A 25,541-nucleotide genomic window follows, 5' to 3' on the forward strand; every position below is an offset into this window, starting at 1 on the left:
AACCAAATGAAATTACAAGCATATAAATCCTGATTCTGTATTCAAAATGCTTTTCAACAGTTTGAAAATCTGCTTGGGTGGATTTCAAAAAATGTGTCTCCACATTTGACATCTAGCAACTGGTAGTTTCAGAGGAGGAGGTACAACATTATATATTTTTTACAGGTTTTGCATCCTCTGAATAAATATCAAGGCTGTATTCATCATAGCCACTTGTCAGACAAGGAGTATGGAAATCTGAACTCTAAAGCAGAATGAATTCCAGATCCACATTAAGACTCCGAGGAACCATAATTCCAGACTTCCACATCCAATCCGTTTTCATTCTTGGGATGTTCTTATTATTCTGAAGAAAGGTTTTGTCCAGCACTCAGAAATGTAGGCCCTTAGAAGAATTATTTTGACCATGGGAGCACTTGTTTTCCTCTTCTTAATATTACTGGGATGTTGCTCTCTCTATATTAATATTAATATGTTCCTCTATATATATCTTTAGAGCCGGGATGACTTGCTATTGGGGGATCAAGAGGCTACATTGGTCTCCCAGGTGTTCTTATACAATATCCAGAAGAATGAGCAAAGATGCTAAAGGGTTTGGTAGCAAAAATCTCTACACAATAGTGGTGGAAGGTTTGGTCTGGAGAACAGAAGTTTGAGAGATGATATGATAGCCATCTTTAGAGAGGATATGATAACGATAGACATCTTCAAATATATAAAGGGGTTCTTTCCTAGCCATACCAGGAAGATTCCAGGGATGGAAACAAGAAACACGTTAATGATATGTTTCTGATTCTACTACAGAGGCAATGTTTCTTCCTGCTGGAATAACCTGAATTGAAGCTAATGAGGACTCTAGACACAATACTTAGAATTGTATGCCGTAAGACAGCATAGTTGTTTTAAAATGGATGAGATAAGATCTGTATGTTGGAGTCCATTCCAGCTATACAATTCTATCATATGATTGACACCTTCCCCCCCTCCCGCTGGCTCAAGTAGTTTGGAAAATAATGAAAAATGTGTGTTGGGGTGCTGTATTACTGAGCAGTTTGACTGTATAGTCCTCAGACTCTTGCATGCAGTAGCTGGCGTAAGTATACTTTATTTGCAGAATATGAATCATGACCCTGGATAGTCTATCTGGTAATTGCTGAACAAAAACCAGAGACACAGATAGAGAATGTGAACTTTGGCTGTAAGTTATTGTTTTATGATTATGGGTTTCAAAAGTACTATGTCACCCAGACAAATATATGTGGTAATAGCAAAGGAAATAGATTTTTGACTTTAACTTGTTTTTATTACATTTATGGCTAAGAATATATTTATTCCATTTTTTTCATTTTAGACTGAAAGAAAACAGATCATAGATGGTATGAACTAAAAACATTTTTATGTGTGTGAAGCCTTGCTAGAAGGATTTTGGTTCATTCCCTACCATTAGCACATTCAAGAACTGTGAATAAGAGTGTAAAATATTTGCACATCATTACGTTTAAATTAACTAAGGAATTAATTGCTGCTTCAGTGTATATTCTGGCTAATTATAATGAATACTAAGCTGTATTTTTAAAATGCCTATTGGTTTCCTGTGAGAGAAGAAACCTTATTTCCAGTAAGTAAGGTTATCCATAGCTATCTATCTGCCTATCTATAGTCAAATATAATTTTCAGAGCTACTCTAAGATAATTAACTTATTACAAAAATGAGAATAAATAGGAAGAATAAGCATCTAGATTATCTAAAGAATTAATGTTAGTTAATTTCACATGAGCTAAGTAATAACCAAGCATTAGCATAGGCATAATTCAGAAAGATACATGGCAAAGCACCAAGCTAATTTAGATATATTATGAAAAAAGCTATCATACTCAGTTTAGCATGAGGCAATTTAACATGAACCCCTGAATTTATTTTCAGACATTACAAACTGCATGTAAAATGTCTACAGATGTCTAACACTGCTAAAAGAAAAGAGAATCCTTTGAATCATCCACAGAGACAAAAATAAGCATACTACTGTATATACCCATGTATTAGTAAAATATTTACCCCCCTCCCCCAAAATCTGGATCAGTTTATTCACAGGTCATTGTAAGTACTGTACTTTAACAGTTATATTAAGAAGGAAGGAAGGAAGGAAGGAAGGAAATTTGCTTCTCTGTGTAGAGTGGCAAAAGGTGAGAAGCTCTCCATCTTGGCACCACTTCTGACTTTTTTAATTGCCTGGGCAGGAAAATGGCAGTAGTGGAAGGTCTTTGGTACTTCCTCTTAAAGGAATGCTAAGAGGAATCAGGTTTTGAAGAATCTGAATAAGAAATTTGTCTATATTGGTCAGCTTTTCTCAGTTAAAATCAGACAAAGTTATCACATTAAAGGCTATTAGCCCATGGTCACTATTTTCTTAGCTTTGCCTTTTCATCCTTTTTGACATGTGTGCATTTTCTTAGTCCCATCTGTGCCTGGTCATCTCTCCTACACATCTCACAGCCATGATTTACCATAGTTCCCTCCTCTTCCATCCAGCCTTTAGGGTGAGCACAAACAGTTTTACAACAGTTGTAGCTGCTGGAACTTTGCCATTGTTTTCCTTTGCTTCCTCCTTAGCATCCTTTATTACATGCCCCTAGGTTTATCCTTGACTTATCTACAGATCATAGGTTTGGGCTGGTACAGGTCGGCACTAAAAACTGACTTCCAGATGGCTGTGGGTGGCTTGGGGGAATGGCATGCACAGGCTGCATGCCTCCATGATGCCCTGAAGGTGTCCATAGTGGCCACATGTCAGCTGGCTTCCGGGCATCTTCAGATATGGCGGTTACAAACTGCAAGCCCCCAACATCCTGGGAAGCTGCCGTGGAAGAACTGCTAAAGGTGGCTCTTCCGCAGCCGAAAAAGGAGCAGTTAAAAACTGCTCCTTTTTTTGGCTGGTACTGCGGCAGATTGGGGACATGACATGCAGCTGCTACGGCCCTAATCCCTCTTCAGGTGGGCTGGTTTCATGTCGCCCCATCCAGGCTGTCTATTTCGGCCCTTTGTACCCCCCCCCCCAAACCTGTCTTCAATTTATACACGAGGTTGACTTATAAGCAAGAATATAAGAGTTATATAGGAGTATACCCAAGAAATTTAATACATAAGAAAAATGTGTGGCGTGGAAGCTATAAATGCATATCCATTTGGGGGGGAAGATACAATTGTTTGTGTATTTCTTTTTTTTATATATAATAATCTTTATTGATAGTTTCGAAACATAAAAATATATATTAAAACAAAGTAAACAACATTTTCCAGTTCAAAGAGAGAAATTTCCCCTACAGTGTTACTTGTATTACCTTAAATTTATTCAATAACAAATCTTAATTTTATGAACTGGATTCCGTCGGGTCATATTGACTTCCTAATACATTCTCTCTGCATTTGAGAGTTTTTTCTTTTGAACTCTATAATTGTTCCTTATTATTTGGTGTTTCGTGGTACCTTTCGGATAGGTGTCGGTTCTCATTAAGTGCTTATTTTCTCTTGTCCCCTATCCGACATCAGCTTCAAATTTTACATTTACACTAGAATGTAGTAGTCCACATTTAATTACCTAGCGGAAGGTATTCAATCAATCTAACCGTATTCTTTCTGTCTCCCCATCCGCTTGCTAACATAGTCACGAAGCACATTCATTAATCATTCCTAGTCCTTCAATTTCCTTTAAGGAGGACAAATCTCCAAAAATAAAACGACATTCTTTTAGTTCCACAACTTCTATGATGAGAAGGAAAATTTTTTCATTTCTTTTTCTGAAATTTTTAAATTTGCTGTTGATAAAAAAAAGGGAAAAATATAAGCCAACCATTAGATATTAGAGAATTCTAAATCATTAAATCGGTTTCAATTACAGATTAAAACTATATTAATATCCCATTCCTTTCCCATGCTTTTCAGTACCCTTTCCCATTCTTCCTTTCTCTTCTTGCCATCACGGTTTTGTACCAAACATGTCATTCTGTCCAGCTCTCTATACTCATTTACCTTAATCATCCAATTCTCCCATGTCGGGATCTCCTTGGTTTTCCACAATCTAGCTATCTCTATCCTAGCTGCAGTGACAAGGTAAAGCGTAATTCTCCAGAATTTTTTTTCTTCTGCATTCAGTACCGTAGTTATGTTAAGGAGATACAGTTTTGGATCCATACAAAAGTTAAACCCCAAGATATTTTGTATAGAGTCATGAACTAGCTTCCAAAAATTTTTTAGTTCTGTACATCACCACCACATATGATATAGCGTCCCTTTATGTTTATTACATTTCCAACACATTCCCTCACTAGACTTATACATTTTTTTCAATTTCCATGGAGTTATATACCATCTGTTTGTGTATTTCACTGGATTCAGTTGACAAGAAACAGTGTGACCTGAATCCTATTACTAGAATCCTATTACTATTACTAGGGCCCAAAAGAGGAGATCAATTGAACCAACTGTTGAATGAAGAGTCAACATGTAATGCTAATCCCAGTGATTAATGGAGTTTGCTAAAGTTCAGACTACCAATAGACTTGTATCTGATACCGGCTAACTGTACTACAATATAGTTATTCTCACAGCAGCAAACCACAATTTGCTGTCAAGTGAACCTATAAGATCCCTGTAACTAGGAAGTGTACATCGGATCCATGGTCACCTCATGAGCTGATTTGGGATTTGCAACTGCCTGGTATCAGAAGAAATGGGAGGCCTTTCAGTTCCAGATTTTAGAATATATTATCAAGACAGTGGTTTACTATGGATTAAAAATTGGGTTTATTTAAAAGAATATAAATTGTTACAATTTGAAAGCACAAAAAACATCTACAGTTGGCATGGTTACTTATAATAAGGAAAAATGTAACATAGAATTTAATAATCATTGTGGGGAATCTGGTGGATTTGAGGGGCTTCTGGGGGGTCCTGTGGGCCACACTTAAGAGTCTCTGGCTGCATTTGGCCCATTGGTCACATTTTGCCCCCCTCTGCACTACACACACATTCCACCATTACAGCACTAATAGATCTTCCAATGCAAAGAATACATTCTTGTGGGATAGAGTTTTGGATGGTAGCCAGCATTCCTGGCTAGGTCTGGGAGTTGCAATCCATCTAGAGAGACTATTTCTGCTGTATGAAGTGAAGAATATCTGAAGCAATCCTTAAATCAGCACTCATTCAGAGTTCAATAATAGTATTGGAATGGTATGTTAAATGGGAAAACCCACAGGATGCTCCACCAGAAGCCCCTCAAAGCCACCAGATTCCCCACAAAAATTTTTTTGGGGGGTTGATTCCCCAAGCAACCACCCCAAATCAGATACAGTGGTACCCCGGGATACGAATGCGCCGGGTTACGAATTTTTCGGGATACGAAAAAATCCCATAGGGATTTATTGCTTCGGCTTACGAAGGTTTCTTCGGGTTACGAAAAAACCGCGGCGCTATTTTCCGCCACCGGAGGGCAGCAGAGAGCTATTTTTCCATTAGCGCCTATGGGAATTCGGCTTACGAAGGTATTTCGGGTTACGAAATTAACCGCGGAACGAATTAATTTCGTAACCCGGGGTACCACTGTATACAAAAAGAAAAAATAATGCCAAATATCAGCCAAAATGTCACTTGGGGTGTGCTCAGACATGTTGCTGCAGTCCACTGGGTGGACAAAGGAAGGAAACATGGCCCCTGCCTTGTTTGCTCCTAAGGTGTAGTGTATAGATCAAAATAGCCTGGACAAGCAATTGTTCTTTGTTCATTCAATTCCTGGATCATATTGCAATGGTATCATATATACAGGAGACCTGTGAATTACATGCGAGATCTATTCCAGGACCCTTTGTATAACATGAAATTCTCAGATAAGCTGGAACACTCTCTGTGTGTGTATGTGTGTGTGTGTGTTTAACCTAAAATGAATGGTCAAGTATTCTCTCTAGGCATTTTCTAAGTCCTCCAGCATGACTCTATGCAGATAATCAAGACAGCATTCAAATGTGACAGGATCTGCTGCTTTTCATGTGTAGGTGAACCTGCATAATAGGAACCCAAATAATGTGAGGTTGAAGGCTTTCATGGCCGGCATACATAGTTTCTTATGGGTTTTTCGGGCTATGTGGTCATGTTCTAGAAGAGTTTCTTTGTGACATTTTGCCAGCATCTGTGGCTGGCATCTTATGTGTTTTTTTTTTGTAGGTTTTTCAGGCAATGTGGCCATGTTCTAGAAGAGTTTATTCCTGATGTTTTGCCAACATCTGTGGCTGGCATCTTCTCTGAAGATCATAGAATAGATTCTATGATCTTCAGAGAAGATGCCAACCACAGATGTTGGTGAAACGTCAGGAATAAACTCTTCTAGAACATGGCCACACAGCCCAAAAAACCCACAAAACCCCCCACATAAGGCACAGTCCTACTATATCCTGCAAATTAAATGAAGAGATGAGTGGGAATTTTGTTTTAATTGTTTTTATAAAAAAGAATTTACACAAATTTGCCTGTTTCTTCAGATTGGAAATAGAAAAAATCACTTGTGATTAAAAAACCCAAAAACCAAATGTGGAAGCAAAAACCCCAAATAAATTCATTCATTCAGGCCAGAGCCCCCATCCATCTCATAAATTCTAGATTTTAATCCCTGAGTAGTCCCCTAAATTACTTCTAAATAAGTGTTGCCACCCATTGGGTGGTCTTTGGCAAATTATACTCTCTCGGCCTCAGAGGAAGGCAACAGCAAACTCCCTCTGAAGAATTTTTGACATGAAAACTTCATGATAAGGTTGCCTTAGGGTCACCATAAATTGGAAACTACTTGGCACACAACACATTCTTAGTTCTAGAGTTATTGATTTTCAGCCTTTCAATTAGTAAGGTAGAATGGAATGCTGCTAATTCTGCTAGTGACCAGGTCTTTACTTGTTCTTAGAGTCCTGGAACTTGGATTAGTTTGTCCAATATCGTATCTCACAATCTTGACAATAATAGTGGTGATTTCACTTTGAGGTGCAAATCTCATCAAAAAGTGTCAGGAAGAGCAGAGAACGAGGCAAAACTGTCTGAAATTGAGAGGTGTCAAAGAAGCACAAGGGGAAAATCTATACGATCTGTTAATACCAATTCTAGCAGAATACATGAATATATCGATACAAGAACTTAGCTGGAGTACGGATAAAATATATAGAATCAACTCTAGAATTGCGAGAGATAAAGGATTGCCAAGAGATATTGTTATATATTTTTTGAGACAAAATGTCAAAGAACAGTTATTACAAGCTAGCTACCAAGAGAAACTCATGATAGAGGATACTGAAATTAAGATCTTCAAAGACATTCCAAAACGCATATTACAAAAGAGAGAGGGCTATAAATTCTTAACGACTAATCTAAATAGACACAATATTATCTATAAATGGGAAAAACTAGAAGGAGTAGCTGTTCTATATAAACAAAGATGGATCAGACTGAACTCCATTTATAAGGCCAAAGAATTTTGGAGAAGACATGAAAAAGAAATTGAATTAGAGAAAAGAAAGGAGGAGAAAAGAAAGGAGGATCCGAACAGTTACAATAAAGGAATGGAAGAGAAATCAAACGCAAAAGACAAAGAAGAGGTTGATACTCTTTCGAAAGAAGCTCTGAGTGAGAACGAAGATGAGGACTCACAGGTTTCAGATGACAAAGGAGATACCGGAGAGGAGGATTCGGGAGAGACAGAAGCAGAAGAAGAGGAAGAAGGAGAAATCAAAATAAAGGAACCAGTAGAAAAAATAGAAAGCATAGGAATCAGCTCAGGAGAAAGAAATAAAGGCAAGCCAAGGAGAGGACGTCGAAAGACAAAAGTCAAATAATCTGCATCGTTATAAAACTTAAGAGAAAAAATGCAGAATCTCCGTATATTATCTTGGAATATCAAAGGATTAAATCATCCAAGCAAAAGGAAAGAAATATTTCATCTCATTGGCAAAGAGAAATACGAGGTTGTATGTTTTCAAGAGACGCACGTACGGTTGAAAGATGTAAGACTTTTGAGAAATAAGAGACTGGGAACTGAATATGTCGCTGCAAATAAACATAAGAAAAAAGGAGTAGTGGTGTATGTCTCAAACAAAGTGACTTCAAAGCATATGTTCAGTGATAAGGATGGGCACTATGTAGGAATTGAGATAGGTATAAATGAACAAAGCATCTTGCTGGTCGGTATATATGCTCCAAATAATGGGCAGGCAAAGTTTTTTCAAGAGTTGAGAAGTCTATTACAGGAATTTAGTAATAAAGATATTATCATATGTGGAGACTGGAATGGAGTACTGAACCCAATTCTTGACCGCCTATCCCATAAAGCTATTAAGGAGAACCAAGGCAAACTACCGAATGTCTGTTTTAAAATGATTGAGGAACTCGGTGTGTGTGAAGCATGGAGATACAAACATGGAGATACGCGGGACTTTACTTTCTACTCGGATCGACATAAGACGTTTTCAAGACTGGACATGTTTTTTGTTTCTAAATCTCTGGCTCCAAAAATTCAAAAAGTTGAAACATTAACAAAATCGTACTCTGATCACAACTCGATTCTGTTGACGATTCGATTTGGTACATCGGAATTCCGCTGGCATTTACAAGACTATTTACTGTCTTGTCCTAAAATTGTTGAACAAGCGAAGGAAATAATTAAAAACTATTTCAGAGAAAACCAAAACAAGGGAACAGATATTAAAACGGTCTGGGCTGCAAGCAAAGCAGTCATCCGAGGATTTTTTATTCAAAAACATCATGAGATCCTCTCTAGAAAAAAACAGAAAACGAAACTAATCTCAGAAGAGATAGATAAGAAAGAGAAGGAGCTTAAACAAAATCCTCGGAATGAAAAGATTTTAAGAGAAATAAACATGCTGCGAAGGCAGTACAATATGCAGAATGCACAAGATCTGGCAAATATGCTAAAAAGTCTTAAAGTAAAACAATTCAAGGAAGCTAACAAACCGGGGAAATGGTTAGCACAAAGGATGTGCAAAGCCAAAGAGAAAAAATTGATTACTAAGATTAATGATGGAACTAAGATTCACACAAATATGAAAGGACTAAAAGCTGCAACATTTAGATACTTCAGTAATTTGTTCAAAGCTAAAGCAACTAAAAGATCAGAAATAGAAGATTACCTTCAGAAATGTCCAGTGCCAGAACTGTCTCAACAACAAATATCGGAGCTAAATAAACAGATATCTTTGCAAGAATTAAATGAGGCCATCCAGAGGGCAAAAATAAACAAGGCTCCGGGCCCGGACGGCTTCACATCAAGATTTTACAAAACTTTTCAATCTGAAATAAACGTCCCATTATTGGAAGTAATGAACTCCATTAATGGTGATGGTCTGCCTCATACATGGGAGGAAGCTAATGTAGTTTTGATTCTGAAAGAAGGACGAGATAGTCAAATGTTGAAGAGTTATAGGCCCATCTCCCTTTTGAACTGTGATTATAAGTTGTTTGCTAATATTTTGTCTAACAGATTGAAAGGGGTGCTTCAAACAATCATCCAGGAAGATCAGTGCGGGTTCCTCCCATCAAGGCAACTTAAGGACAATCTAAGGTATATCCTGGATGTTATAGAGCATTTTGATTTGCACAATGAGAGAGAGCTAGCACTGATCTTCCTGGATATTGAAAAAGCATTTGACAGCCTTGACTGGTACATCATTGTGAGAACATTGCAACGTATAGGGGCAGGCCAAAGGTTTACGGACTGGATTAGATCTATATATGTTAAACAATCAGCAAGGATCATAATTAATGATCAAAGAACAGAAAATATCCCTCTATATAGAGGAACTAGACAAGGCTGCTCTCTATCCCCTCTCCTGTTTATTTTGGTGATGGAAACTTTGTTAATTAATTTAAGGAAGGAACATTTAATTCAGGGGGTGAAATTTAAAGGTGAAAGTCTGAAAGTGAGAGCATACGCTGATGACGTTGTGGTGACATTGCAGGATCCACTGATGGGATGTGAAAAATTATTAGAACACTTAGCCAAATTTGAAAAGGTTTCAGGTCTGAAAGTTAATATAGACAAAACGGCTGTAATTACTAAAAATATGAATCAAGAGAAACAAAGTAGACTAAAAAAAATTACAGGCTTTAATATTGCTGACAAGGTGAGATACCTTGGGATAACAATAACAAGCAAAAATGCCAATCTATTTAGAAACAACTATCAAAATAAATGGACAGAAATCAAAAGAGATCTTAAGAAGTGGCAAGATCTAAATCTTTCCTTCTTGGGACGCATTGCAGCAATCAAAATGTTGGTAACACCAAAATTCATATTCTTGTTCCAGACTATCCCCATTCTAAAACATGAAAAAATATTTAAAGAATGGCAAAAACAGTTAGCGGATTTTGTTTGGGCTGGGAAAAAGCCTAGAATTAAGATGAAAATACTACATGATGCGAAACAAAGAGGCGGCTTTGCCCTCCCCAAATTAAATTTGTATTATGAAGCCAGTGTTTTAGCTTGGATGAAGGAATGGATTACTCTGCAAAACAGGAAACTGCTGAAGTTAGAAAGCACAGATAACAGGTTCGGATGGCATGGATATCTATTCTATGAGAAAACGAAAGCAAATAGAAACTTCAATAACCATTTCATCCGATCCTCGTTAATTAGAGTGTGGAATAAATACAAGGATAGAATAGCTCCCAATATACCTCTGTGGGTCTCACCTCATGAGGCTATGTATGGTATTGACCCAAAAAGAGAAGAGATATGGATAAGATATAACGATTTGATTGATATAAAGGGAACAATGAAGTCTCATGAGAAATTAATAGACGAAGGATGGGATATTGGGTGGTTTCTATACAGACAGTTAAAGCAGAGATTTAATTTAGACAAAACACAAAGAGGCTTCTCTAACAATAAATCTGATATTGAAGAGATATTTTGGAATAAAGACGGGAAAACCCTGTCAAAGATTTATAAAAAATTGTTGGAATGGCACACAGAGGATGAATTAATTAAGGATGTAATGGTGAAATGGGCTCAGGACTGTGGAAGAGAAATCGAATTAGAACAGTGGGAGAAGTCTTGGAATGCGAGAATGAAATACTCTACGTCGCAATATGTTAGAGAAAACTACTACAAAATCTTGTACAGGTGGTATTTAACACCTGTAAAAATAGACAAAATATATAAGGCGGGCAATAAGATATGTTGGAACTGTAAGAAAGACATTGGTACCTTCTACCATTTATGGTGGTTATGCGACAAAGCAAAAACCTTTTGGAAAAAAGTCCAGACGGAAATTAATGAAATTTTGGGAGTTAAATTAAGGTTTAACGCTGTGACAATGATATTATGTATGTTAGATGGGGATGTGGAAGCAAGGTTTGGAAAAATTATATTTTATATGTTAACGGCTGCGAGATTGGTAGTTGCGAGAAGTTGGAAATCAGATAAGACAATAGAAATTGAAGAATGGAGATTAAAGCTATTTCACATGATGGAATTAGATTTAATATCACATAAAGTGGAAAACCAAGATAGCTCTAAATGGAGGTCAAGTTGGGAATCTGTTATAAAGTTTATGGGAAAAAAATGGGGGAAAAGTGCTAATTGGTCCTCAAATATGGATGAAATTGTATAAAATTATGTTAGATGATGGGAATTTGTAAGGAAAACAAGGGATAAATCTATATCAATGAAATTGTTAAATAGGATTTGTTTTTTTTTTTTCTTTCCCTCTTTCTTTTTTTTGAGATGTGATCCTTTGCAAATTTAAGTAAATAGGGAACAATAAGCCAGAGTTTGTGAGAGAGGAAATACAAGAATTGAAATTCACGGAAAAAGGGGATATACCCTTAAATAGAAGAATCTAAATAATTAATTAGACATTTTCAATAGAAATTGAGGAACAGCACTACATAGGTAATTCAATTGGATATTATTAGAATACAGTCATCAAGAATTGTGAGAATGTGGCGTGGGAGACAAGCAAGTTTGCTATCTGGTTTTCTTTTGGGTAAGTGTCACAGAAGGGAATGTGTATTGAGAATGTGGAAATCGTTCTAGGTGTCTTAGGGGGATATAGGGAGTGGTATTAAACTACAGATTAAATTAAAATAAGGAATGTTAATTAAGTAGGGAGGGGTTGGGGAATGTAGTGTGTAGGTATAAAGCTGAAATTATTGCGAGATGTTTTGTTTGTCGGTTACAGTGTATCAAAATTTAATAAAATATATTTTTAAAAAAAAAGTGTCAGGAAGAGAAGAATGTCTAATGATATTTCTTCTTATTAGGTCTCAGTTATTGAAGGTGTTCTTCCTGTTTCGTTTAGCTGCTACTGGAATTTCGGAGTGGGGTCAGATACTTCTTGCAACCTCTTTCCAAGCCATTAAAATAGGCAAGACTGTGCATTGATGGAATATTTATAGGAGAGATTGTTCTTATTGTTTTACAAGAGAGTTGTTAAGAGTCAGCTATCAAAATGGAGAACAACTATACCTTTTTAATCATAAGAACTGGAGAATTTGTCTTGGTGGATGCAGTCAAAAGTCCATCTGTTCCAGTGTTGTCTTTGTGTCTAGAAAGACATGTTCCTTTTATTTATTTATTTAAAATGAAAATTTTAAATAAAATATATAGCACACATAGCAATTTGTCAGGATCAGAAAAGAAAGAAACCAACATATTATATTTTTGATCTGTAATGGATATTCTTGCGGAACAGCTTAAATTCCTTGTCATTCTAGCTCAGTATTGACTACACCAGCTGGCAATAGCTCTTGAAGGTATCAGACAGAGGTTTTTGAAACCAGGATTTTCTGTAAATGAAACATTTGGCTACTGGGGAGTAGGACAGGGATGAGCATCTGCATTGATGGTCGAGGCAGTTTTTCTTCTTTCCACCTCCTGATGGATTGCACAAGCACATCTTCTTGGGACAGGAAGCTTCATTTATAGTCTATTTTTGTATATTTTCAGCCATTGCGTTGGGGTGGGTGGGTTGGTTGTTGGGGCTGACTTAAACAAAATAACTATGTTTTGGGATGGCTTGTGTCTTTGGAGATACTTTCAGGTGAAAAATTACTTTCAGATGTTTAAATTTGGAGAGGGGACAAGGGATTGTAGGTATCACGAGAGGCTCAGTGCACAAAAAAGGATGTGGGAGCCCACAATTGGTCCAGAGGCTGGTTTTCCCACCTCTGCCGTAGTTTAGGATAACATCACAATCAGAGCAGGCAAGAGTTTGCTGGGTGCTACTGGAAAATTACCAAAAGGATACAAATCAAATGAGTATTTTTCTGTTGCTAATGTCTAGCACCTGCTTCTCAGCAAGACACTGCTTCTGGACATGGGGTTTGATTTAACTGATTCACTAAAACATTTTTTTCTGAGACTAATTTCTACCCCAGTTTTAGAGATATAAAGCCCCCCAAGGCAGTTTAAAATAAAAATTAAAGATTTTGCTATTCCTTCTCCAGATTTATTTCTTACTCTTTCAGAGTCACATCTGGCTTCCGCCTCTCCTTTTTGGGAAATTGTTGTTAAAGCTGTTTATTTTTATTTAGATATATCAGTTTCAAGATTTTTTTTTAAAGATGTTCTTTGCATCCTCTCATATTCAAGTTTTGTTAACCCCAGTCAGCAAGGAATATCATTGAGCTTTTAATGAATCACAGGCCTCTTCTGAGATAGGAGGAACCTCTGCTCTTGTGGGAATATTCAGCTCTTAGAGGTGCAATAGCCACTGCGCATAAAATGTTTACTTGCATCTGAATGAAGAGTAAAGCAGTGCATGGCCTGGGATCTTCATGACGAACCCATCCACACTATCTGCATTGAGACTCTTTAGAGCAAATCATTTGGGTCCTGTAGGCTTTAGAGTGCTGCATGCTCAGAATTTTTTTGCTGAGGCATTGTAGCAGCAAGAAGGCAGCTGGAGTGGCTCTCTGGAGCCCGTCTGTGCCCCACTTTGAAGAGCTGGATCAGCTTCTTTTCTTGTCCGGGCATTTGCTTCAGCTGGAAAGCAACCACCAAGGCTTTCTCGAAAGATAGGAGAAGTTGGCAGGACTTTCCAGACAGTGGCTGCTTTCCAGAGCTTGCTGCAGTTGGAAAGCAGATCACAAGGCTCTCTGGAGTGGCAGCAGGTGTGTAATCTGTAAGGATGTAATTTCTTTGCAGTTTTTTTTCCACCAATGAAGGAATGAGTGATTTTAGCAATTTTCTTCTCACTGTGGGAAAATCTTGGAAAAATTACAATTTTCAAAGACTACTATCAGTTTGAGAATTAATTCCCCCCCCCTCATCATACATGTTTATTCTACACAGAAAACATCATGTTCTGCGCAGAAATAGAATCACAGAATCATAGAATAATAGAGTTGGAAGAGACCACAAGGGCCATCCAGTCCAACCCCCTGCCATGCAGGAAATCACAATCAAAGCATCCCCGACAGATGGCCATCCAGCCTCTGTTTAAAGACCTCTAAGGAAGGAGTTTGTTCCACTGTCGAACAGCCCTCACTGTCAGGAAGTTCCTCCTAATGTTGAGGTGGAATCTCTTTTGCTGTAGCTTGCATCCATTGTTTCGGGTCCTAGTCTCTGGAGCAGCAGAAAACAAGCTTGCTCCCTCATCAATATGACATCCCTTCAAATATTTAAACAGGGCTATCATATTACCTCTTAACCTTCTCTTCTCCAGGCTAAACATCCCCAGCTCCCTAAGCTGTTCCTCATAGGGCATGGCTTCCAGACCTTTCACCATTTTAGTTGCTCTCCTTTGAACATGCTCCAGTTTCTCCACATCCTTTTTAAATTGTGGTGCCCAGAACTGGACACAATATTCCAGGTGGGGCCTGACCAGAGCAGAATATAGTGGCACTATTACTTCCCTTGATCTAGACACTATACATTGATGCAGCCTAAAATTGCATTGGCCTTTTTAGCTGCTGTGTCACACTGTTGACTCATGTTCAGTTTGTGGTCTACTTGGACTCCCAGGTTGTATATCCTGTGCAGAATAGAATATGCAGAAAAATGCTGACTATTATTTACTGCACAGAAAAATGCTGTTTTCTGCACAAAACAACCACAGGTGAATTTTGTATGGCGTAAGTCTCCAGCCATGAAGATGCTCATACATCCAGGAGTCTTCTCCTTCAAGAAACATGTTTTTCAACCATTTTCCAAATATTTTTTAATATTTATCCCATGCCTAGAGCTCTCATAATTTGCCGCATCCTGTTCTCTGGGGCCTGAAGTAGCTGCTTCATCCTGTGCCATTGGGCTGCTGGCCATTAAGGTGTTTGTATTCCTTAGGTTAAATAGGATCCATATACGAATTGTATAAAATTGGGTTTAGAACTGTATTTGTGAGTACACTGGTCCAAAATACATTGCAGAAATAACATAATTTGAGACCGCTTTAATTGCCCTGACTCAGTGCTAAGTAATTCTGGGAACAGTCGTTTCTGAGCCATTTAGCCTTCCCTGTCAGAGAGATCTAGTGCCACAATAAACAACAGTTCCCAAGATTCTCTTAGCACTGAGCCAGGGCAGTTAAAGTGGTCTCAAACTGGATTATTTTTGCAGTGTGTTTTGGACCCCTATTGAAGGAACATATTCCATCTTGTAAAGTATTTCTGCGCCCTTAAAAGTTTATTAGCAGAGATCACCAGGTACAGCATCTCCATCACCATGCCAGACGAACTATTAAAAGTTGTTGTTCTTGTGTCCCTTGAAGTTATTTCCTATTTTTGGTTACCCTAAGGAGAACCTAACATAGGGTTTTCTAGGCATGTTTCTTCAGAGGGGCTTTGACATTGCCATTCTCATCCCCCCTTCAACCCCCTTCACTCCATGCACCCTGTTGGTCTGTCTGTCTGTAGTAATTACATCCATTGCATTATTGGCGACCTACCTGGTTTGACATACTTTTGTGTTTTAGCTTTGCCACATTCATGCACTGGCTCCAAGCTGTTTATATATCAGTGCGATGGTACACATTTCCTGCATTAAGTCAGAGTATCTGAGCTTCTTTTTGCTCCGGTTTTTAGCCCTGGAGCATGGCTTTGTATTGCTTACCACCTGTTTTTACCTCGTTTATCATCTAAATAGCTAGGCTTCAAAGCAGTTTGAAGCTATTTAGGCCAGTGCAGACAACCCCTAAATCTGGATCTAACCTATTACTTTTTTTTGGTAACCTGAGACTTTGACTTTAACATAGGAGTTTATCACACGCGAGGGCTCCCGTCATGCTCCTGTTGCCCAAACATCACCAACCTGCAACAGGAGCCTCCTGATGGGATCACACCTGGTGCTAGTAAAGGGGAACACTTCTGTTTTCTTCATGGAAGTGTTCTTGTAATTGGTAGGAAAAGGGTCCTTTTTAATAACGATTTGATCCGTTATTTAAAAAGGGCCCTTTTTCTAACAATTACGCTGACACTTCCATGATGAAAATGGAAGAGTAGCACCATGAGCGATCCCACTAGGAGGCTCTAGTCGCAGTTTGGTGACGTTTGGGCGACAGGAGCATGACGGGAGCTCTCATGTGTGATGAACTCCATAGAGGAGCAAGTGTACAGTACTTAGAAACAAAACCAAAGGTGAAAATCATGCACCTCTCCTCTTTGTTGAGCAGGACAGCTTCCAAACATATTGTAAGTATTATGCTGCAAGTTCAGGAGCTTTAGGAGGTCTCAATTTGCAGTGTCTTCTATTTTCAGCACAAAGGGACTCCGACATTCGATGAACACTTGTCGTGTGAGTTTTAAGATTTGTCTGACAGTTGCTCTCTGTTCTGCAAATCAGCCAAGAAAATTAGCTCTTGTTTGCTAACAGGGTGAATGCGATGTTCGCTCCCTGCGACAGCATAGTGAAAGCAGGGTGACCAGACATCCTCCTTTTCCAGGACATGTCCTACATTTCCACCAGGAGGAATTCAATTCACTCCAAACGTGTCCTCCATTTTGAGCATGACTAAGAAGCCCATTGAGTAGCACCACATTTGCAGTTCCCCTTTGAGAAGTGCATCTACTTGACAGCTGTCCTTGCTGCAGATAGGAGGGTGGGATGGATAGGACAGGATAATAATGTATAAGAAGGTAAAAATAATAAAAGGATAATGGAATACAGTATACATACTATTGTGGCAGAATGAGTGTATATTTTGGAATTTATATAAATTCACGTAGAATGAATGTATATTTTGGAATTTATATAAATTCATGTAGAATTAATTTATATTTTGTCCTAACATTTTTATCTTTCATTGTGTCATGCCTTACATTTTTGTGGTGCCTTGTCCTCCTTTGGGGGGATGCCACTGAGTGGAGGACCTGATGCTTTTCTATACAGAGAACAGAGAACTGTGTGATGATTGTTATTTTTGCCTAGAAGAAGCAGGGAATCCTTATTGGAAAGAAGCTTTGGGGAAGAATGTAAAGGGGAGGAAGAAAAAAGAGAGAGAGAGGGAGATCTGGAAACTTTCAGCAGCATGTTCCAGCAGCATGCTATTCAGAATCATAAGGCAACTCTTATTTCTATTTTATATTCTTTTGGACCCGCTTGCAAGTCTCTGTTTTCCTTTCCAAAGGCCAGTTATTCTGGGTACGGCAGCTAGTGGCTGGCTGCCTGCTTCCGTGCCTGCCTGCCTGCCTGCCTTCTTTTGCAAGGCTGCTGGGAGTTTTTAAGCTGTGTGAGAATCCTGGGAGTTGGTGATGTCAGACTGGTTGGGTCATTTGAAGGTTAGCAGCCTGGGAAGGGTTCATAGAAAGTTCACTCGCATATATTAAGCAATTCAATCTTTCATTCCCTGTGACACAAGTAGTAGGAAGTGAGCTGTTCGAAGGCAGAAGGATCTATTCACAGGCAAAGGGGGATCCAGGGCTTCTAGCAAAGGCTGTTTCATCCACAAAACTTCCACGTTGCCCAGGATACAATTATTTTTCTTGCATTTATGCGGGGAGATCTTGAGAGGCGAGGAGGCTGCTCAAAGATTCGGGAAAGCAAAGAATGAGAACTGAAACTTGGAAGGCTGTTTGTTGCTCTCCCCCCCTTCCCCTTGATTCTGCTGGATTGACTGAACAGCCTGGAAAATGGTAAATGATCATTTGGATCAATTACAGGCTTTTAGCTGTGTTGTCTGTCATAATTCATGATTCTGGTCTGGGAAAAAGACCAACAGTCTGCGTGCCAAAAAAGGGGCAGAGTTTGATGGAGTTGGATGTACTTTTATATGCCCTTTTCCTCCACACCCTCGAGGAAGGCACTTTTGCAGCCCTACTGTAGAGGGGGAATCATGTTTGACTGTATGGATGTTCTAGCAGTGAGCCCTGGTCAAATGCTGGATTTCTACACTGCAAGTCCATCTTCCTGCATGCTCCAGGAGAAGGCTCTGAAAGCATGCTTCAGTGGATTGGCACAGACAGAGTGGCAACACCGGCACAGTGCGCAATGTAGGTCCCGCTGTTATTTTGTTCCACTTTTCCCACTCATTTTTATTTAGCTGCATGCCATATATATATATATATATATGCACGTGACTGAAACAAAAGAACAGGTAAAGAAAGTTGGTTCCAAAATGACAGTTTTCTGAAAATTTGCATGCAGACTTGGTGTGCAATTCTAGGTGTGTTGCACTTTAAGTATCTGAAAATAGCCTTACAGTGACAGAGGAGGAGGCTTTCCTCCCCAAAATTGTTCCTTTCAGTGGAAAGGAGGGGGTATGCTTTCCCTATATGCGTGTGCATCTTGCTATGCTATCTTAATGTCTTTTTTTATCCCCAAATTCAAATTATATATTTTTTATTCCGGTGCATTTTAGCATCGTAATAATCAATTAAAATCTCGGTGGACTTTACCTTCTGGAAGGTAACCAATTTTCAAAGTTGTGGGCTTCCATAAATGTGTCTCTTTCTCTGGAACCAAAAGAAAAGCAAAAAGAAAAAGAAAAGAAGCAATATTTCTTTACATTGACCTTGCTGCCACCTTTCTTTTTTTAATGTTGTTGCTCTAAGAAGTCCCTGTTTTTGCAAGAAAACTAACTGTGAACACCCCTTGTGTTTCGCCATCAATTATCTCAGCGCTTTCAGGATCCTTTCGGAGCCCAGGAATTTCAGGGAAGATGTTTTTTTTAAATGCTATCTTGTTATCAGATCTTGACATAATACTGGAGGGCACTGGGGGCAAACAGAGGCATGCTTTAACAGGGAAGTTTCAAGCCTGACAAACAGCAAAAAGCAGCCAAGTTCCAGCACTACATTCTCTGTATCTAATTTTAAAAAACACCCTTGAAGGATGCTTCATTGCTCTGACGCTGATTTAGATAAATGATGGCTATATATCAAATTGTTTTAGCATAGTCTCTGACACTTCAATGGAGCATTAACTGCAGAAGTATGTTTAATACTGTGGTTCCTAGACATCTCGGTTGCTGCAAAACGCATGTGGTTCATTCCTTTAGAATGTTTAATCCTCAAGGGAAGAAAAAGTAACATGAACGGTAGCAAATGCTGCGGTGGAAAATATTTCCATCACAATTAGATCATCATGAGTAAATGGGTAAGATAACAAGACATAAGGATATACTCCCTGAGTCCAAACATTTAACATTTTGCCTCTTTAATAAGAACAAAACAAAAATCAGTGGATAGTTATTAAAACCATGGTTAAAGTGTTTAGCGCCTGTACTATTAATATAGCTAAGAAATAATGGTTCTGAACTTTGCCAGTAAAATTTCGAAACTTAGGTTCTTTCTTTGTAAGTTTTCTTACAAGAGTGGTGGTGATAGTGCAGTATATCTTAAAAGTTCAGATGCCGTTCAAAGTCTTGCATGAAGAAATAGCAAGAGGTTTTTTTCGTGAAACCAAACTTAAGGGGGAGCTTTTGAGAGTTTCACGTCATTTAAATAAACCACTTTTTCAGATACACACAAGTCTGTTGCCATTGCTTCTGAACAAGTTAGACATAAGGTCACTCTTTATCAGTGTGCAGCAAGTGATAAATATGTCATTGGTGTAGGATGCTGATAAGAAACAAGGGCTGATGAGAATAGAAAGAGAACCTAATCAAAAGAAATGTGACCTAAAATAAATACTGCTCTAGCAAAGTGTTTTCAAAAGTTCGCTTTTTATGATGTTGTAATAACCTATTTGTAATGACAGATTTAGAATGAAATAGCTTTGCAATTATCTGAACAGTGTTACCTGTATTAAATCAAGTATTGAGGGCTATAACTTGAAGAGTTAACTAACTAAACCTATTTTTAACTAAACCTATTTTTAATTCTAAAAGTGTGTGTTTTACAATATAGGGCTGATAGTTGCTGCAAGTATTTCTTTATTCTCTGTTTATACTATGTCCTCTGTGGTTTTGAGTAAACAATAGAGATGAGAGCCACTTCCTAAGATATGAAAAGGAATCCATCAGGCTTATTTTTGCTTGCAACAGCTGATACATGCCTCAGTTGTAATTCTTCGTTTACAGAGATGAAAAGTTTAAGAGGGTGTGTAGTGTTGGTAAAGAAAAGAAAACCTTCACTGATTACACTTGTTCAGAAAAGAGCACACAAACAACCTCAAATACTGCAAATATGCATCTTGATTTGCAAAAGGATTCGGTCAATAAAATACTGCATCTGGAATAATTAATCTCCTTAAATATACCACCTGAATTTTTTTCTGTTTAAAGTTTTGGAAAGAAATGCTAAAATTGTACGCATTTCTTGTCCATAATTCTTTGTGACTTCAAACTATGCAAAAGGATGAGTCTCAGTCAAAGAAAACAGGGACCTTAAAGAAACAGGAAATTTTGATTGATTGGAATTTAAAGTATTAGCCATAATCTCTCCTCTTAACTCTTAAGAATTCAGGGTCAGTGCACCGAAATCAAATGAATGGCTTTGAAATACAGAATTAATTCTGAAATGAAGATTATATAAATAACCTGTTTTAATTTGATGCAAGATGTAGAATTCAGTTTCACTAGAACTTGAAATGGAAAGTGTGAAGGGGTTAAATATTTGCAGAAATTTCAGCTTGTCCCTTATTCGGATAGAAGTATGGATTTATTGCAGTCTGATCAAGAGAACAAGGCAGATAGCAGATGACTAGATTCCTTTAACTTTTAATAATAATGTAAAGAAAGATGTAATTATTTTAATGATGAAACAAACAATCTTCAACAGGTGTTTTGTATTTTAAGAATCCTGTCACTGTCCTGTACTGTGTTGCTTTCAAGGACAAAAAATACTGTTTTCAATAAGTAAAGATAAATAATACAGTCCTGCATGTCTGCTCAGAAAGTAGTTAAATGTGACTTATTTCTACGTAAATATAACTAGGGTTCTAATTTTTTACACGATTATCCAGAAGTATGTCCCACCCTGTTCAGTGGGATTTACTCTGTAGTAAGTCACCATAATGTCGCTCCACTGGAATTGAAGGGGATTTAGTAATGCTGAATTTACACCAAAAGTGATTTCAAATGAGGTTTTATGTTCAGTAAAACACAGCTAGATCAAAAGTCTACAATCCTCAAATTCATTGCTAAACTAACAGTTGTTTGCAATGTTTAGGGTTGCATGAATTATTACACTGTGTGCATTGGACAAGTCAAGAAACATCTGCCCTAACATACAATCTCTCTCACTGCTTTATTATCTTTCATATCTCCAGCTAGCATATAAAAACAAACACATTGACATGTATGACTTGAAATCTGCATTCCTAAGTATTGAGTTGCAGCAGGTGTTGTTAGAGGTTCTGTTTTCAGCCACAGAAAGCAAGGTTTATTTTTATTCACCTTTATATAAAGTTTCTAACTCACTCCCATGTGGTGATTAATAGAAAGTTTTTATTTGCTGTAAATTTGTTTATAGGATACTTGATCACCTAATGTTTGATCTGGATCCAAACTAATTTAATGCACTTTTGAAAAGTAGTGAAATCTGAATCTCCTGAATTGAAAAGTAGTGAAATCTGAATCTCCTGTCACAGAATAACTTGTTTGTTTTCTTCTACACTGTCTGGCTTAATTTTATTTTATTTTTTAAATTTAAAACAATGTCTTCCCCAAGAAACCCAAATGCTAAATCTCACATTCCTAAACTTAAAGCTGGCTAAGCCAGGTCCAATACTGTCTTCCTTTGCAACATATAACCAAGAACTCTCTTGTTGCTTAGAACAAATGAAGGGCATCTCTAAATTTTGCATAGTATAAACTGGCAGGTGAAGCTAACAAGGTAAGAAAATAGAGAGTCCATTTTAGATTGTAAGATTAATCTTCTTTACCATATCCAAGCAAAGCAGTATATGTTTCCCAAGCTGTCCATACTCAGTGTCTACAGTCTCTTACCAACCCTGTTGAAGGTTGAATCAGCTTACTCTAATGCAGTGTGTGTGTGTGTGTGTACATGCACCTTCTAGTCTCTTGTTGTCTTATGGTGACTATGAATTTCATAGGGTTTTCTTAGGCAAGGGATATCCAAAGGTGGTTTTGCCAGTTTCTTCCCAGTAGCACCCTTAAAATGTAACTAGTTCCATTGTTATGTTTCCTATGTTGCTGCTTTACATAGTTGGCAAATTGAAACTATATTCACAGTAGTGTGTTTGATGTCCGGGCAAAATATTTGTTGCCTTGCATCAATTAGATTTAGTACAGTATATTAAAATATGCCATCCTTCAATGTCTGGTGCAAAACAGATACTGGGTAGAAAAACTAGATGGAAACTAGGCTCCTGTTGGGGCTGTTGGGTAATAATGACATTGGCCCAAGGAATTTGTAGTGGTTTAAAATGGGTTTTCTGGTCCATAATAAATTGCGAAAAAGAAAAGGCCTGAAAATATGCATACAAATATGTAGTCATCAAAGGAGTCCAGTTACTGATAGAAGTTACTAGAAAAATAAAACTGAAAGGTGGTCAGAAAGTGAAGAAAATTGCATGGATTGGCATTGGGAATCCAAATGGCTAAGAATGGCATTGTTTCATTGTGAAGAATTTGGTTCCACCTTCCGTTTGTGAACATAGGTGTCATCGTGGTACCACATTTTCAGGTTCTGAGCAAGATTGTTATGTAAATATAGAGTTTAGAGACTGTACACTTACATTGGTAAGTTGTCCCATGCTGCAGCTAAGAGGGCAAACCTACAGTCTTGTGCTGAGTTTTATTTTTCCCAATTCACTATAATCTTAGGACAAGAAGCTTGAACACAACACCAGTTTTCTGTCTCCATGAATATGTGCTCTCCTCTGCCACCCCAAATAGCTACAGTCTTGAAATTCAGACCAAAGCATGGGAGAGCTTGTTTAAATGCAAATCTGAAGGTGGCATGCAATATTGGGACTGACAGCAAGCATATTCACCAACAAGACATGGATCTGTGGTTTCAAATAAGGCCAAAAATCTTGCAAAGGATAATTTTTCAGTGCCTGATATTGTGATGATTGCCCAGTTTTAAATCATCTGTTCAGCAGAGATCCTGCTTTAAAGCAGATCCCAAGATTTCTTTCAGAAGAAACAGTGAGAAAAGCGATTAGGGGAAATATTTCCAATATGAGTCCATTTGAAAATTAACTAGGCAGGCAAGACAAGCTGAAGGAATATTGCCAAGCTAAGCTGAAACGCAGTCAATTAAAATAAAATTAAAAGTTTTACATGCTGCTTTTGTGCCAATTATTGTGCTTTTACAGTCACATTTTTCTCATGCTTTATAGTGGATATATTTCAGAAAGCAAGATGTGCTGAAGCTGTAAAGAAAACTGTTTTCAAAGTGGACGCAAAAAGAAAAATCAGTGGACTTTACTTATATTCACATGGACTGTCCCATTTGCTTTGTTTTCTTATTCAGGTTTTAGGTTTAGTGTTTAAAAGCTCATGGAGAGAAAAAATTGTTTCAACAAATCAGTCTGAATCACTGTGAAATGTTTGGCCTTCCTGACTTTCTTTAGCCAATAGATGCTTCCTATGTATTAAAAAGAATAGCATTGAAACCCCCTAATAATATTATTGCAACACTTCACTGATAAGTATTAGCAGGGCCTCTAGATTCTAAACATGAACACAGTTATTATTTTTAAACAAGAATATTTTTACAACCTATGAACATTCCTCTTTCTTTTAATCCCATAGTCTTTGGAGCATAATTCCTTCTTAAGAAAACAAATTGAGAGCCCAGTCTGATGAATGTTTCCTTTTAAAATATCCTTTAAACAAATTTACAGCAAATAAAAACTTCTTATTAATAACCACGTGGGAGTTAGTTAGAAACTTTATATAAAGGTGAATAAAAATCAACCTTAGAATTACTGTATATATTGATGTATAAGTCTAAAAAATTTAGTCAAAAATTGATTCACAAAACCTGAGTTGACTTATCCATGGCTCAGTGTAAGTACTGTACTTTAATTCTTGTATAAAACAAAGAACCATCTCCTGGGGAAAGGCAAGAGTGTAATCTGTCCTAAAGGCATTGATACTTTCTACTCTCTTATCAATCCAACCTTTAGTCTGAGCACAAACAGTTATGTCTGCGGGAATTCTGTAATTTCTTTGGCATTGTTTTCCCTTTGCTTCATTCTTCATATCCTTTGTTACATGTCCCCAAATTTTACCCTCGACCTATCCACATGTCATATCAAAATCCATAATTTTGTCCCCAAAACCTGCCCTTGACTTATACATGAGGTTGACCTATAGTCTAGAATATATGGTAAGCCTCCTGCACCTCATTCTCAAATATATGAGTAGGACAGCCTTCCATGACTCAATGTCATCCTGATGTTTTGAACTGCAATTCCCATGATCTCTTACAATTGTCCATGCTAGGTGAGGCTAGTGGAAATTGTAGTATCTGGCAGTTGATATGATTTAGAAGTTGAGTGTAGAGGACTACAGCATTCCTTTCGTTCAGGATTCACAGCACCCCTTTTGATTTTGAACAATAGTACTTGATCTGTTGGTGGCTGAAGATCGCTAATAGTGGTGTTCCACTAAGACCACCAGTGAAGGCTTACAGTAGAGGTGAAGTTCAAATGGTTTCTCTTACAGTTGTCTCAGTCTTGTAACTGTTTTAAGGAACAGAAATGTTCTTCTTTTTGGGTGCCTATATTAGATTACTGTTACAGGTTGAGTATCCCCCTTATCCGGAATTCCAAAATCCAAAATACTCAAAAATGCAAAATTTTCCACATGGATGGATGAGATAGTGGCGCCTTTGCCTTCTGATGGTTCAGGGTACACAAACTTTGTTTTATGCTCAAAATTATTAAAAATATTATGTCTGAAATTACCTTCAAATTATGGGTACAAAGTATATGTATAAAACATATATGTATTTCATGTTTAGACTTGGGTCCCATCTTCAAGATATCCTATTATCTATATGCAAATATCCCAAAATACAAAATAAATAAATAAATAAATAACACTTTCTGGTCCCAAGCATTTAGGATAAGTCTGTAGTATTATTTGAGATTGTGAAAGTAAGCATTTGGGACTATGGAAGTTAGTAATTTCCA

The 25,541-nt window shown here is 37.6% G+C and overlaps 1 protein-coding gene across 4 annotated transcripts in view; it reads left to right on the top strand.

Annotated features, from left to right (window-relative positions):
• The window catches only part of RARB (retinoic acid receptor beta), a 270,695-nt gene that overhangs the window by 124,611 nt on the left and 120,543 nt on the right, over positions 1-25,541 (top strand). Inside the window, exon 1 of one of the 4 annotated variants that reach the window (XM_042472134.1) lies at positions 17,784-18,478. The exons of 2 other annotated variants lie outside the window; for them this stretch is intronic. In XM_042472134.1, the coding sequence (XP_042328068.1) occupies positions 18,247-18,478 (232 nt within the window). In that variant the 5' untranslated portion in view covers positions 17,784-18,246. Of the gene's footprint in view, positions 1-17,783; positions 18,479-25,541 lie in introns of those variants that run through there. One more of the 4 variants, XM_042472132.1, reaches the window with a different exon arrangement.

This window comes from Sceloporus undulatus, chromosome 6 (genome assembly GCF_019175285.1).
Source record: "Sceloporus undulatus isolate JIND9_A2432 ecotype Alabama chromosome 6, SceUnd_v1.1, whole genome shotgun sequence".
Taxonomy (NCBI): Eukaryota; Metazoa; Chordata; class Lepidosauria; order Squamata; family Phrynosomatidae; genus Sceloporus; species Sceloporus undulatus.